This window comes from Phodopus roborovskii, unplaced genomic scaffold (genome assembly GCF_943737965.1).
Source record: "Phodopus roborovskii unplaced genomic scaffold, PHOROB, whole genome shotgun sequence".
In the NCBI taxonomy this organism is placed as follows: Eukaryota; Metazoa; Chordata; class Mammalia; order Rodentia; family Cricetidae; genus Phodopus; species Phodopus roborovskii.
This window is the reverse complement of record NW_026126418.1, coordinates 5,820,745-5,834,503: the sequence shown is the minus strand read 5'-3', so window position 1 is coordinate 5,834,503 and position 13,759 is coordinate 5,820,745. Positions and strand designations below refer to the sequence as shown.

The 13,759-nt window shown below is 41.3% G+C and overlaps 1 protein-coding gene across 2 annotated transcripts in view; it reads left to right on the top strand.

The window, feature by feature from the left end:
• The window catches only part of Slc1a2 (solute carrier family 1 member 2), a 118,190-nt gene that overhangs the window by 82,810 nt on the left and 21,621 nt on the right, over positions 1-13,759 (top strand). For both annotated transcript variants that reach the window (XM_051184070.1, XM_051184071.1), the window contains exons 6-7: positions 1,598-1,724; positions 8,686-8,919. In XM_051184070.1, coding sequence (XP_051040027.1) covers positions 1,598-1,724; positions 8,686-8,919 — 361 coding nt within the window. The remainder of the gene's footprint in view (positions 1-1,597; positions 1,725-8,685; positions 8,920-13,759) is intronic.

The window sequence follows — 13,759 nt, the reverse complement described above, 5'->3', positions numbered from 1 at the left end:
AGTCTTCACTGAGCCCCATCTTCATTGGGTCAGTAACTCAGTTGTGAAGTCACCAGTCAATCCCTCGGGTCAAGACCTAAGGAGGAGAGATATTTAATTCCAAATATTAGCAATCTAAATACCAGAGAGATGGGATCCTACCAAGCATTGTTAATTAGGCTGATGAACGTTTGGTGTAGAAAAGGGTGGCTATGGGGGCTCAGGGGAAAAAATGGGTAAATAAAGTCAGAGGCTCAGGGAGAAGGAATTTTTGTCTAAGAGAATCAAATTACAATGCTGTGGTGTACCTGATAGAAGCCAAATTCAGGCACAACTGGATATAACAAGGAAAGACTGGAAATGAGGTCTGCTAATCTGAGGCAGGGTGTAAGGTAGGGAAGTGGATGGGGAGGGAAGAATTGGAAGATGGCCAGTTCTTCAGAATCAGAGAATAAGCCAAATGGACAAGCAGGGTTCTGTAGCTGGAGCATAACTGTGTCTTACACTCTATGTATGCAGTCAGGGTTAGGTCACCAAGACTGCGGAAGATTGCAGTTGAAAATCTGGTCATAGATAGTCCCCAGGCAGTGCTGGGACTACTGTTAGCCACAGAGTGTGCCCAGTCCTGGGTGTGTTGAGGTGAGGTACTGGGGGTGAGGTGGAGGGTAGGGGGCAGTGAATCTCTGGCAAGAGACACCAGGCTTAGTTTCTGAGGAACTGAAAAACAAGGGAGGGTCACCAGGTCCTTAGACAGTTGATGAGGCAAAAGACCTGGGGTTGAGGGTGGGATTCTCTTCAGGATATAGTGAAATGAGGCTGCCTTCAACATGGTGGAGAGTGAGCTCCCAGCCCTTCCTGCCTTGGGTTAGGGTCGAGCCTGGAGGCTGGTGTGTGATTGAATGAGGATGTTAAGATAGAAAAGATGGCTGAGAGGGTAGGAATTGGCAACAATCTAATAATTAGTTGCACCTTCTGGCTTTATTTTCCTGAAAAAGATTAAGAAAAGAAAAGCATGACAAGTTGAATTTTAAAGTTTGGATTTCTTGTTTCCTGTTTCGTCACTCTTCTTCCTTCCGCATTTGCTTTGTAGCTGGAGGGTAGTCCCAGAGTGAAGTGTACCTGCCTTTTGTTATCTCAGAACAACACCAGAATAGCCTAGACATTTTTCCAGGGAGGGCTTTATGGACTAGCTAGTCTCTGCTGTTCCAATAGTGGCTCCAAAGTTTGCAGGACAATCCCTGAGTCCCTCTCGGTTTTAATCTGTGTGATAATTGGAGCCGTTCACACATGATTTGCTAAGTGAGGAGGAAGATAAGGCTGCACCTTTCATTTTGGAATAAAAATGACTTCATTTTCTTCAAGGAATTCACACCTGAGCTGCTTAGTGTTTAGCCTGCACACGTGAAAAAAAAAAAAAAAAGTAAAGGAAAGCAAACAATTATAGGACAGACAGGAGAGTGGCTTTCAGCATGGAATGTGATGCTTTTTCTCTTCTAAGTGCTAATTTATCCAAGAGTGATAGGCAGGCAGAACTGCCCCTATAGTTGGTAGTGCTGAAGAGTGAGGGAAAATAGCACTCACTTTGTCAATGGTCCTGAGTAATGCCATTTGTCCCCAGGTCTCATAGGGTTCTTCATTGCTTTTGGCATTGCCATGGGGAAGATGGGCGAGCAGGCCAAACTGATGGTGGAGTTCTTCAACATCCTGAATGAGATCGTAATGAAGTTAGTGATCATGATTATGTGGTAAGTTTACTTCGTCTGACATCATTGTAATGGTGCCATATAAAGCCTTGGTGTCCCTGGAGGACAGTGGAGTCCCAGCATATGAAAAGAATAGGTGTGGAGCAGTGGGTGGTGCCGAAAGGAAGTGGAAATTCTCCTCCTTTCCCTCTTGCTTCCCTCTCCCCACAAAGGTGACTATTGGCCCAAATCTAACGTGTCACCTAATTCTGTTTGTCCTTTGACTCGAGAATGGATTTTATCATTTCTCATGTTCATCCCAGCTCAGGCTCCTGTAATGAAGTGGTGTATACTAAATAAGTAACTTTCTTACTCCAGATATTTCTATGGAAGCCTGAAATCAAGGTGTCTGAATGATCAATGGCTACCACATTCATCTGAGTTATGAAAGAAACAGCTCAGGGGAAAAAGAGGGAAAGAACATCCCGGTCCCTTTTCTAGATCATAGTTTTAGTCTGTTTCTGCTGCTATAACAATATATGGCATGCTAACTAAAATTAAAAACAAAGGAATTTTTAAAAAATCACAGGTTGGGAGACTGGGAAGTAAAATTGGTCATTAGCAGACTTGGTATCTGGTAAGGTGCCAGTCCTTGCAGATGATTCTTTGTGTGTCCCTCATGTGGTGGAAGAATGAGTAGGCTTCAGGAAGGTTCTTCTATTAAAACACTAATCTCTTTTAAGAGGGCTCACCTTCAAGTGGCCCATCTCCTAAAGCACTGTTCTGAGGTTATGACCCAACACATAGGAACAGACCGTTCAAACTTTAGTAGACACCACCAGTCTCATTCATCAGGGTGTGGTCTAATCTCCTCTAAAAGCCTCACTTCTACATATCCAGTATTAGGACTTCAAAATTTTAAATGGGGGGAGGAGCAATATATTTAGTTTATCAAAATGGCTAATAAAATAAAAGAAAAAGAAAATCAATAGGATAATAACATTCCATGACTTGAGAATTAAAAGAAATACACATTATCTCCACAGAACCAAGTGTGGTGATGTGTTTGTGGTTGATTCTCGTTATAACTCTAGGAATGAGGGGCCAACTGGAGGCTCTGAGGTTTCAATTCAGTGAGATAACCAAAATACTAGTTTTGACATGTTCACTTCATCACCGCATTGAACTTTTAAAATAAAAAGGGATGCTGGTAAAATGCAGTGTTCCCTTCTGTAACGATCCTGGGTTTTCAGCTCTTCGGGAGATGCTACATGTTGGAGTATTTATTTTGTATAAGCTAGCTTAGGATTCTGTGTCCTTTAGGCCCACCTGAGTCTTCAATTGGTTTGGTAGATAATGAGCCAAAGCAGCACCAGCCTTTTGCTTGAACAGTATTTCAAGTCCTTGTTGCCTAGAATTTCCAGCAGTATGCGCATCCTTCACAGTAAAGATGCAGATGACATGAGTAAAGATGCAGTAAAGATGCAGATGGCTTTCCTTCCTTCACACCCCTATCATTTCTACAGTCCTTGGAGGAAATTAGATTCTTCAAGGAAAGCTGAGGAAGCTTTGGAATGGAGAGTGTGGATTAGGAATTTCCCACCTGGTGAAACCTTCACCCCTAAACATTTAGCACCTTGTCCTGGGTTTAAATAGGGCTGTGAGTCAGGCCTACAGAAGGTTCCTTACAGGTTCTGTTACCTCACCCAGGAAGGTAAATAGGTGTTTATGACTGAAGGTCCATTCCTATCATCCTTTAGGTACCTTATGACCATCACCATTTGATAACATGAAGCCTGTGGGAAGGTTCAGGGTAAAATGTAGCACTGTTAGCCGACCCCTCAAAGCAGAAATCATTGTCTTAGTCGGGGTTTCTGTTGCTGTGACAAAGCACCTTGACCAAAGAGCACATTGGGAAGGAAAGAGTTTATTTGGCTTACACTTCAGCATTGCTATTCATAACTTAAGGAAGCCAGGACAGGAACTCAAAACAGGGCAGGATCCTGGAAGCAGGAGCTGATGCAGAGGCCAAGGAAGGGACCTTCTTACTGGCTTGCTTCCCATGCCTTGCTCAACCCAACTTCATATAGAAGCCAGGACCATCTACCCAGGGACAGCACTATCCACCATGGGCTGGTCCCTCCCCCATTGGTCACTGATTGAGAAAATGCCTTACAGCTGGATCAGGTGGAGGCATTTCGTCAACTGAGGCTCCTTCCTCTGATGACTCTAGCTTGTATCAAGTTGACAACCAGTCAGTACAATCATATTCTTTATGTTGTGGTAAGAATGGTAAAAAGATTGAGATTTAGCATTGTGAAGATAATATAATTTGTATTGTTAGTTTCATTTTTTAAAAAATTATTTTGAAATAGGCTGTCATGTAGCCCAAGCTAACTAAAACTTTCTGTGTAGTCATGAAAGACCTTGACTTGATCCTCCCTCTGAGCATTGGTATGCACCTCCATGCCTAGCTTAAAAATTATGATCATTAAAATGTAAATTGGAATGATTTTTATATTGCCATGTGCTTAACTTCAATTATTATATTATTAAATTAACTCATTTATTAAAGGAACTATTATCATTAGATCATAACTAAGACCTACCAATTTTTTTCAGTATGCTTGGTATTAATTTGTTAACTTTCCATGATCACATTTTTTATTCCAATAATACCTAACAAAATAGATGCTTTCAGAAGCCCGTTTTCCAGATGACCACACTAAGGTTGAGTTGCCCAGGGTTGCAAAGCTGTATTGCCCTAACTCAGTTTCTTTCAGAGTTCCAAGTAGATGAAACCTAAGAACTTCTGGCTACAAGCTATGTGACCTTAAGCAAGTTAGACACATTTGAATCCTAATATTCTGATTAGTAAGAGAAAATAATTATAAAGTCCATGTCATGAAGTTGCTTCAATAATTAGGTGAAATGGTGACCCCAGTCATTAAAACTGTTTTGTTCCCAGAAGGACCACAGCATTTCTGTGAATAGGCCTATGTGTGTTACTTTGTTTTGACCATTATCACCACCAATCCAACCCTTATTCCTGCATCCCCTGCATCTTAGGTGTATATAATTCTTTACGAAGTCTGAAAACCCCATGGTTTTATTGAAAGTTCTATAACCTCATTTTTTGAAAATTCTTTAAATTTTTTTTTATAAACTGTGAAAAACTCAATAGGAAGCAAAACTTCCCATAGTCTTTCTCTACCAGAAAAAGAGGTATCTGCCCTTTCTTTGTTTCTAACACTTGATTCCACCATCCATACTGTTAAAGGAAGAAACATTCACCGGAGCTTGTTAAAGTTGTGAAGGACAGCTTTCTTCAGGGCTGCCTCAAAGGGGATAGGGGCCTCAGCAATATGCTTTTACAGTGATGGAGAGGGACTAGGCTCAGAGCCCAACATACTGGAATGTGGGAATTTATAAGCAATGGGGTGAAGGCATCCCAATAGTCAGAGAGATTCTGCTAAGGACATAGCAGAATTCTTGTTGATGTCAGGCCAGGTTGACCAGATATTGCTTAGGAGATGGTAGACCATGATGAACCTGATCAGAGGATGGGGATGCTTTGCTAAGCTGACTCAGTGGAGTTCTTTATTGAAGCAGTGTTGTAAAGGAAGGAGGAAAATGGAGCCTAAAATGGAGGGACCTAACTAAAGTTGAGTAAAGCAAAGAATCATTTTCAATCCATTTGCTCTTTCACTCAATAAGTAATGCCTTCTAAACTGACAGTGATGTGGTATAATGATGACTGTCACAGAGGGTTCTGGCTTTCATGGGCCTCCCATGCTAGTGAAAGAAGGGAAAGGAAGACAGACAAAAGGAGACAGATATGAATTCAGTCAGTGATACAGACAACAAAAGCAGGGTGTGGGGAAGATAGGAGAGAAGTAGCGTCCAAGTGGCCAGGGTGAGCTGTGTAGGAGCAAGGCATGGTACAGACCTGACAGCAAGGTGAACCAAGAGGAGGGTCCTGAGGAGAGGAAGCAGATGGGGAGGCTTTTGAGGATCAGAACAAAGAGCTGGAGCCACTGGAGTGAGAGTGGTTGAAATGGAGAGAGGTGTAAAGGTGGAGAGACAGGCTGGAGTCAGAGCATCCAAGGCTCTGTGTGTCACTCATGGGTTAGATTTCATTGATTTGTGGCAGGAAGCTTGGGGGGATAGTGACCTTGTAAATAGGACACAGAGCTGAGAATACAACCCACCTATGGGTTTCATGGAAACATTCCCTACTTCTATCCCAATGACTATGTCCTGTATTGGAAATGGATCCAAGAACTACTTGGCTTCAGAACTGTTGGGTGGAGCCTTAAGTCTCCATTTGTACTTAAGTACAAATTATGGTCTTGTTTGTTTCAGCTCAAGAGTTTTGGTAGCCTTGGACTTTGGGCATTTCCCCCTTTTTGTTCCATGGAATCTCATCTCCAATGAGCTCATTCATTAATAAGGAAGCCCAGGAATACAGCTCAAGTCAGGTGTAGGAACGTAACAGCTTAAGTCCAAGGGCAAAGGCTCTTTCATAACCCATTAATACTCATCCAGTTAGGGGTGGGCAAGTGCTTGGAGGAGCAAAGGTGCCTACATTCCATATTCCCCCACTCTTATGCTTCCCCTCGTTGCATTTGGTTAATATTCTCTATCTACAATGGGAGTTGGTGCCAACCCCCACTGCCCAAACCCCCGCCCTTGACTCTTGCTAGTCCATTTGGCTCTGGCTCAAATGTACTGCCCCTGGGGAACTTTGAAGCTGGTCTTTCCTTGGCAAAATGCCTTGAAAACATGTTTCCTCCATTCTACAAATTACTTGATCTATGGAGAGGAGTGGGGGATGACAGAGAATTGAACAGCATCCTAAATAGCTCATATCTAGGTTTCTGTGGACAGCTTTAAAGGGTGATTGGTGTTTGGAAAAGAATTGACCTCTTGTTTTATGAAGATAAACCCTTCGGGGCATCATAGGAAGGCATTCTGTTCTGTTATTTACAGTCTCAACGACAAAGTGCTGACCCCTGGGCTCCATAGCTGATTTATGAGAAGTGACAATGGGCAGACTAAAAGACTATCAAATGGCAAGAAACATGAGGGTTAAATGACATGACAGAAGGCTTGTTTTCACACGCCTATTAATGTCTCAACGTGGCCGGCCTGCACCTCAGGGGAAAGCAAGTGAGGATCAGGCTGGAAGCTCCACAGAGAAGAGCAGAGCCACACTAATGTGCTGTTCTGTTGCTGGTACATACAAATGGGCTCTTTCTGAACAAGGTTTGCTCAAAAGACTATACTGCTACTGGGTAGCCTGTGAGATGCTTTAGGAAGGCTCATTAACTCAATTTGGATAAAAATGCATGGATCAGGAGAGGATTTGGTGCCCAGGTTTGTGCAAACAGAAGTTGTGAAATTCTTTCAAGAGTAAGGAATCAAATTGAGGAGAACAGGTATGAATTCAGCAGTGTAAACATCTTTAACCCACACTGCCCACACTGGAAAAATGAGAATATGTCACCGAGTGAGGTGCTGTAGTTAGTGAGAGGCTGGACAAGGTCCATGTTTTCTGCCTTTAAGGACTCTGCTTTCCATTCCCTTTCTTTAACTTAGGAAAGGATTGGAGCCAGGCCCACTTGGAGAAAGGAAGAGAGAGAGAGGGAGGGAGGGAGGAAAAGAGGGAGGGAAGAAGGAGGGAGGGGAGAGAGAGTCTACCTAGGCAGTCCTTTCTTTCCTGACCACCCTGCCCCCTAGTTGGGAGCCTTATTAGGGGATTTTATATTCTTCTTAGTTATTCTCAAAAATATGTTCATAATTATTAATGAGGTATAAATCTTACTACAAATATCTTATTTCAGTCAGACACCATTGGAGTGTGAACAAATTCATGCCCAACAATACCTCTATTAGATACTACTATTACTACTACTAACTATTATTATAATTAATTATAATAAAGAATGGTCCCAGACAAGCAAAAACTAAGTCAAGATGAGTGTTTTCCGAGTGGGAACAGAATGGTTTCCAAGCCCTCTATAAGATAACAACAGCATACAAACGTCAATGCCAGGTAAATTGATAAATGGTGATTGTATGCCTACTTACAAGGAACTGGAACGGTGCACTAAAGGGAAGCAATTTGGCTTGGTAAGAAAAACTCCCACTTCTGGGTTTTCACAAAGTGGGATGGTTCTCCTTCTGGCTTTGTGGGCTTGGACTAGTGACTGAACTTTTCCAGAGGACGGTTTCCTTAATTATTGAGTGGCAGCTTTTAGGGTTGTGGTCAGGTTAAGTGAGGTTCTGAGTGTGCAGGCCCTGCTGCTTGTAATCCTGGAAACATAATGAACTGTGCCAGCCACCTTGCTCTTATGTGGGGAGAAAGCCTTTCAGGCTTAAAAGTCACCAAACCACTTTTCTCTAAGTGCACTCCTTGGCTCAGGGGCTTTTATTTTGGCAGGCCTCTTTCTCTTATTCCTTCCTTGCCTTTTTTCCCTGCTCTCTAGTCATTTAAAATATACTCCCTGACATCCAAGATTTAAAAAAAAAAAAAAATAAAGGACATTTACAAATCCAAGTTCATATATTTCCAGAAAGTTCCTCAAGTTAGTCCCCAAATTCTAGGAAGGAATTGAAGAACAAGGATATCAAACAAGATTCCAGAGACACAATTCATGTCTCTCAGCCTTTAACTCGGTGTTTGCAGAAAGATATGCTAAAAGATGACAAGGCAAGCCTCCTTTATTTCTTAAACTCACCTTAGCAATAAAGTTTGCCTTTGGGCTTAAATCTCCAGAACATGCGTCACTGCATCCATAAAACAGTTTAAACCGGTCAATTCAAAGTGTTGAGTCTTGTGCTCATTCTCAGCAAAACACTGTGTGTGTGTGTGTGTGTATGTGTGTGGTGTGCAGAAAAATAAATAAATACATAAAAAGAAGAATTTTCCTCCAGGTGCAGTTCCAAGGTGGGATGTAGGTTCTGAATCTCCTGTTTAATGATCTTTTCACTGCTATTGTTTTCTTTTTGTGTTTTTCAGGTACTCCCCACTGGGTATTGCCTGCCTGATCTGTGGGAAGATCATTGCCATCAAGGACTTAGAAGTGGTTGCTAGGCAACTGGGAATGTACATGATCACAGTGATCGTGGGCCTCATCATCCACGGAGGCATCTTTCTCCCCTTGATTTACTTTGTAGTGACCAGGAAAAATCCATTCTCCTTTTTTGCTGGTATTTTCCAAGCCTGGATCACCGCCCTGGGAACAGCTTCCAGGTAGAGAGCAGGAGAAACTGCCCTTCTCCATGTTGGTTCTTTTGTTCTATTTGCCACTTCCGGTTTCTCCAGATCTTCCCTAAATTCAGTGAGAACACCTTTCGCATCATATGAAAATATTTTCGAGAAGGTTAACAGTTTGAACTTTTGGCTTGTCCTGGGCAATGCTGCAGCTTCTGGTTAGCCTTGTGGCTGATCAGCAGCTGGACTAGAAACATAACTTCAAAGTAAATGTTCAGATAGCCTCACTGTGTGAATTTGCATGCCTAACATGAAATCTGAAGCATTAATGTAATCAGAGGTTGTAGCATGATAATGTCATTCACTTAACATACCACCTATAATTTTAGAAAGTATTATTAATTTTTTTAAAAAAAAAACTCTTGAGGTTTTTGCCAATAATTTTTTAAAAGAATCAACTTACTTTGAAAAAAGATGTTTCTATTTTTATGTTATGTGTATGTGTGAGTGACTGCATATATGTATGGGTTCATACGTGCCTGAAGCCCTCCAAGGCCAGCAGAGGGATTTTTAAGTAGTTGTGTGTTGTCTGATGTCGGTGCTGAGAACTGAATCCCCAGGACCTTTGCATACTACTGAGCTCTCTCGCCAGCACCAGAAAAAACAATTCTTACAAGGTAAATGGTGATTTTTCTTTTCCCCCAACAAGCAGAAACTAGATAATTTGTTGACTTTAGGACAAACCTCTTAACAGACCAATTCTACCCTAAATTTATCCCCACAAAGCCAGCTTAAATGATGTAACCTTGATAGAAAATCAGGTCCTGCTTCATTATCTATATTTCCAGTTCCTAGGAGATCAATAAAGACCTCAAATATAGGCGACAAAAAATAATTTTTTGAATATAATCTTGGACCAATGTTAGCCAAAACACAACAAAACAAGTTAATAAACAAAAACATCTAGAATTGTAGAATTTCAAAGACTGGAAGTTTTACTCTTCCGGATTAAAATCAGTGTTTTACTTCTGATATCTGTCTTTGCACCACAAAACTGAACCCAAGATTATGAAACAGGCAACCAGGAGCTTAGCAAATGCTAAAACCCACAATGGAAGGCCATCAGGTCCACCTTGTCCTGTTAGTGAGGTCCCCACTCAGTGACACAGCATGGCTGGAGGATCCAAGGGCTCTGCTCAGGCAGTCAAAGTCACCTCATGTGACCCAACAGCCACCTGGGAAAGCAAATTGTATCTGCATATTGCAAGCCAGGAGAATTCAGTATAGAATGTGAGCTTTCAGAAAAGGCTGAGATGTACAATACAGGGGACCAGATTCTGCATCCTGATTACTGAGATGAAGGGAAACACGTCAGAATTTCCATTTTACTTCCTTATACTTTAAATTCTCTGTAGATAAAGATCTGTGTCCATGAAAATGCTTCTCTTCAGAGAAAAGGGAAACCACCCCCCCAATAAAAACTTTTATTTTTGTTATTTGATCAAATTTGGTATGTGACAAAGTTCAGACAGAGAGTAAAATTTCGAGGAAGACAATGAACCTCACAAGTATTTCTTTAGCTAATAACAGTATACAATAACCTTGTAGTTAATGTTTATACTTATAAATCTTTCTTTTTTTTTTTTAACTATGTCTAAATGCTGCTCTAGAAACTTCTAATTTTTTCCCATGGGTCAAGATATCATGAAAATCTTACCTATTAATATAGATCTTTGCTACTATTTTTGTGATCTTCATTATAGTATACAGCATATTAAAAATGCTGGAGAGATAGTTTAGCAGTTAACAGTGCTTGCTACTATTGCAAAAGACCTGGGTTTGGTCTTTTGCAGCTCACAGCCACCTGTAACTCCAGTTCCAGGGGATTCAACACCCTCTTTGGCTTCCCTAGGTACCAGACATGCACATACATACTTGTTGACAACACATAGTAAAACACATAATACAGTGAGATAGTAATATACTGTAATGTATTGTACTCTCTGTGCAGAGGTGTAATTCTAAAGCATGCCTATTAAACAGGGCTCTGACAAACATCTCTATCAGGCTCCCCGATGATCTTCTCAGTATGCATTCTAGATTTGGACTTGCTGAGTCAAGGAGTGCAAACTGATAGTTTTGAAATGCATCACCAGTTAACATTTCAGAAAGTCCAGAATTTAATGTTGCCACCAATGTATTTGAGAGTGTCTTTCCCCACCCACTCACCAGAGCTGGATATTCCGAATCTGTGTTGCTTTGATGCATCCCCGATCTCATTGGTGGGGAAAATACTCAGCAAATTTGCATGTATTTGATTACAGATGAAGGAAAACATCTTTTTATGTCTTATTGCCTTGTCCTCCCCATTCCTTGCCTCTTGAGTCATGTGTGAGCCAGCTCATTTTCCTTTGTGGGTACTCACCCTTCCCTGGATAGTTTTCAAGCTCACTTTATGCATATAAATTATTAACTCTTACATCACTTGCTACAAATAAGAAGCCCCCATACTATACATTTGTCTTGAAAATAAATAATGGTGGTGGACACTGGAAGTTGTTTATTTATATATATTCAAAGCTGTGAGTACTCCTTTCTACTGAGAAATTTAGTTTTGCTAAAATATTTCCCTATACATAATTATAACATAATGCTTTAAAATTTTCTAGTGCTCTTGTGAATACATCATTAAGATATTTCAAAAATTATTATTATTACTCTTTTGCATGGTCAGACCATCATCCTAGTAGCTTTAAAAGACCAGACAAATCCTAAATAGATATTGTGGGTATATCCTGGCATTTAAATCAAACTCAAATGGTTGAGTTACCTAAGTAAAACCTCAAATGTTAGACCCATTTCCTCCCCCGCTATTCGTGGCTTTTGCCTGGATGCGAAGTTTCCTTTTCCTAAAAGGCAATGGGTAAGACTCACATTCCAAGAACTGAGTCATTGTTTCTCTGCCATAATGGTACAAGAGAAAAATATCCAATGTTCAGGAACAACCCATTAAATACTGCTGTGTCTCATTGTACTGAAAGAGGACTCTGGCTAATTACATTTCACATCACTGTAACTAAACAACCTAAGGAAGAAAGGTTTGTGTTGGCTCAAGGTTTAAGGAGACACCGCCCATTGTGGTGGGGAAGAGATGGATAGTGGAACAGGTCTGTTCATGACAGCACGAGTTCATGATATTGCCTTCTCATGGTGCTGATCAGAAAGCAGAGCTGGGGCCAGAAATAGAGCGAAGGCTAAAAGCCTCAAGGTCCATCCAACTGTCATATATCCACTTTAGCCTTACCTCCCAAATGTTCCGAACCATCCCAAACAGGGCCACAATACCAACCATGCAAAACTGAGAATGGCTGAGTGGTTCTTCTTGATGGACACAGAGGCTGGTATCAAAGAGGAATATGTCCCAGATCTCTGCCATCAATGCATGCCATTAATCATAGGAAGAATATCAGGTATTGGACATTGTTATTAGCAACGTCCTAGGGCCTCTCAGATGGGAGCCAAAAAGCAGTGCCAGAGTGACAGTCTGTCAGCACAGGAAGTCACTGGAGTTCTCAAGTCCTAGTTTGGATTAGCTGAATGTATGTGGATTTGGAGGATGGAAATATAAAGCCTGCTCAGTAGAAGAAGAGGGACTGTTTCCATGATTCACAACCCATTCCCCAAGTCTCCCTGTCCAAAGACTTCTTGATGATATTTTGGAGAAAATGGATACAACAAGAAAAAGTAATATATTTAAGTGACTCCAGAAGTATACTTTGAGCCATATGGTTGAGAATCCCACTACCAAAAATGAATGAGTAGCCATGTTAGATCAGCTATGGTATCTAGGAAACCCTTTGGAATAGTCCCAAGAGATGCAGAGAAGGCATAAGAGTAGTAAAAGGACACCAACTTGTAATGAAAACAGCTGAGGCAGCAATCCAGGAACATGGCATTTCCTGCGTGCAAATGAGAACAGAGCTTCAGTTTTTACTTGGGCTTATAAGGCATTTGTAAATGAGACACATCCACTCCTGGCCCAATTAATTGACTTATTTTACCCTAAGACCAGCAGGAAGCGTTTCAGAGCCCTGACCTGTAATCACAAAGGATGTTCTGTCTGGTTTCAGATGTGGACTTGAGTGTCTCTTATTTTATAGCTTTCAGATTTATTGCTCCAGAGTAGGTACTGGAACCTGCACATCCCCAAGCTGACCTTTTCTCCCACTGAGAAACTGAGACCTTTGTGAACTTGTCCAGTCTTGTTGAGGGCCCGGTTGTAACTAGTGGGAGGGGATAACTCTGACTAAGTCTTGGAAGTACCTCCAAATTCTGCCTGCACTGGAAATCTTCCAATTCTCTTAAACAGGACAAAAGTAATCAAAGCAGGACAAACCACAAACCAATCCCATGCTGTTTGGCTCTTTTGCTTGATTTCAACATTATTTAAACTTTGAATAAGTCCACCCAATTTCCTTTGCATTACTGTCTAAAAGGGTGTAATATTCTGGCTATGAGGAAGCCTTGTTCTCTTAGGAGTTCTATTTTAGAAGATGTAGGAGCATGCCAAATATTCTAGCCTGTGATTGGATCACCAGCTCATACTTGGGAGGAGAGTGAAGCCCCTCTTCTCTGCTTTTTAGCTATAGATCCCATGATTTCCTGCCCTGTCATTGTAGAGACTTAGGACTGGCTGTTGGCCATGTCTCTGGGAGTTTGACTGTATGTGAAGCTCCCCAGTGGATTGTTCAAAGCTTGGGTTCCTGATGAAGGGTGTACAACATGTTTGTCCAGCATTTTCCAAATTAGTAAGCCCAACTCAGTACAATTCCCAGGGGCCTGATGCAGTCCAGGCAGTCATTTTGTTGGAACAATATTT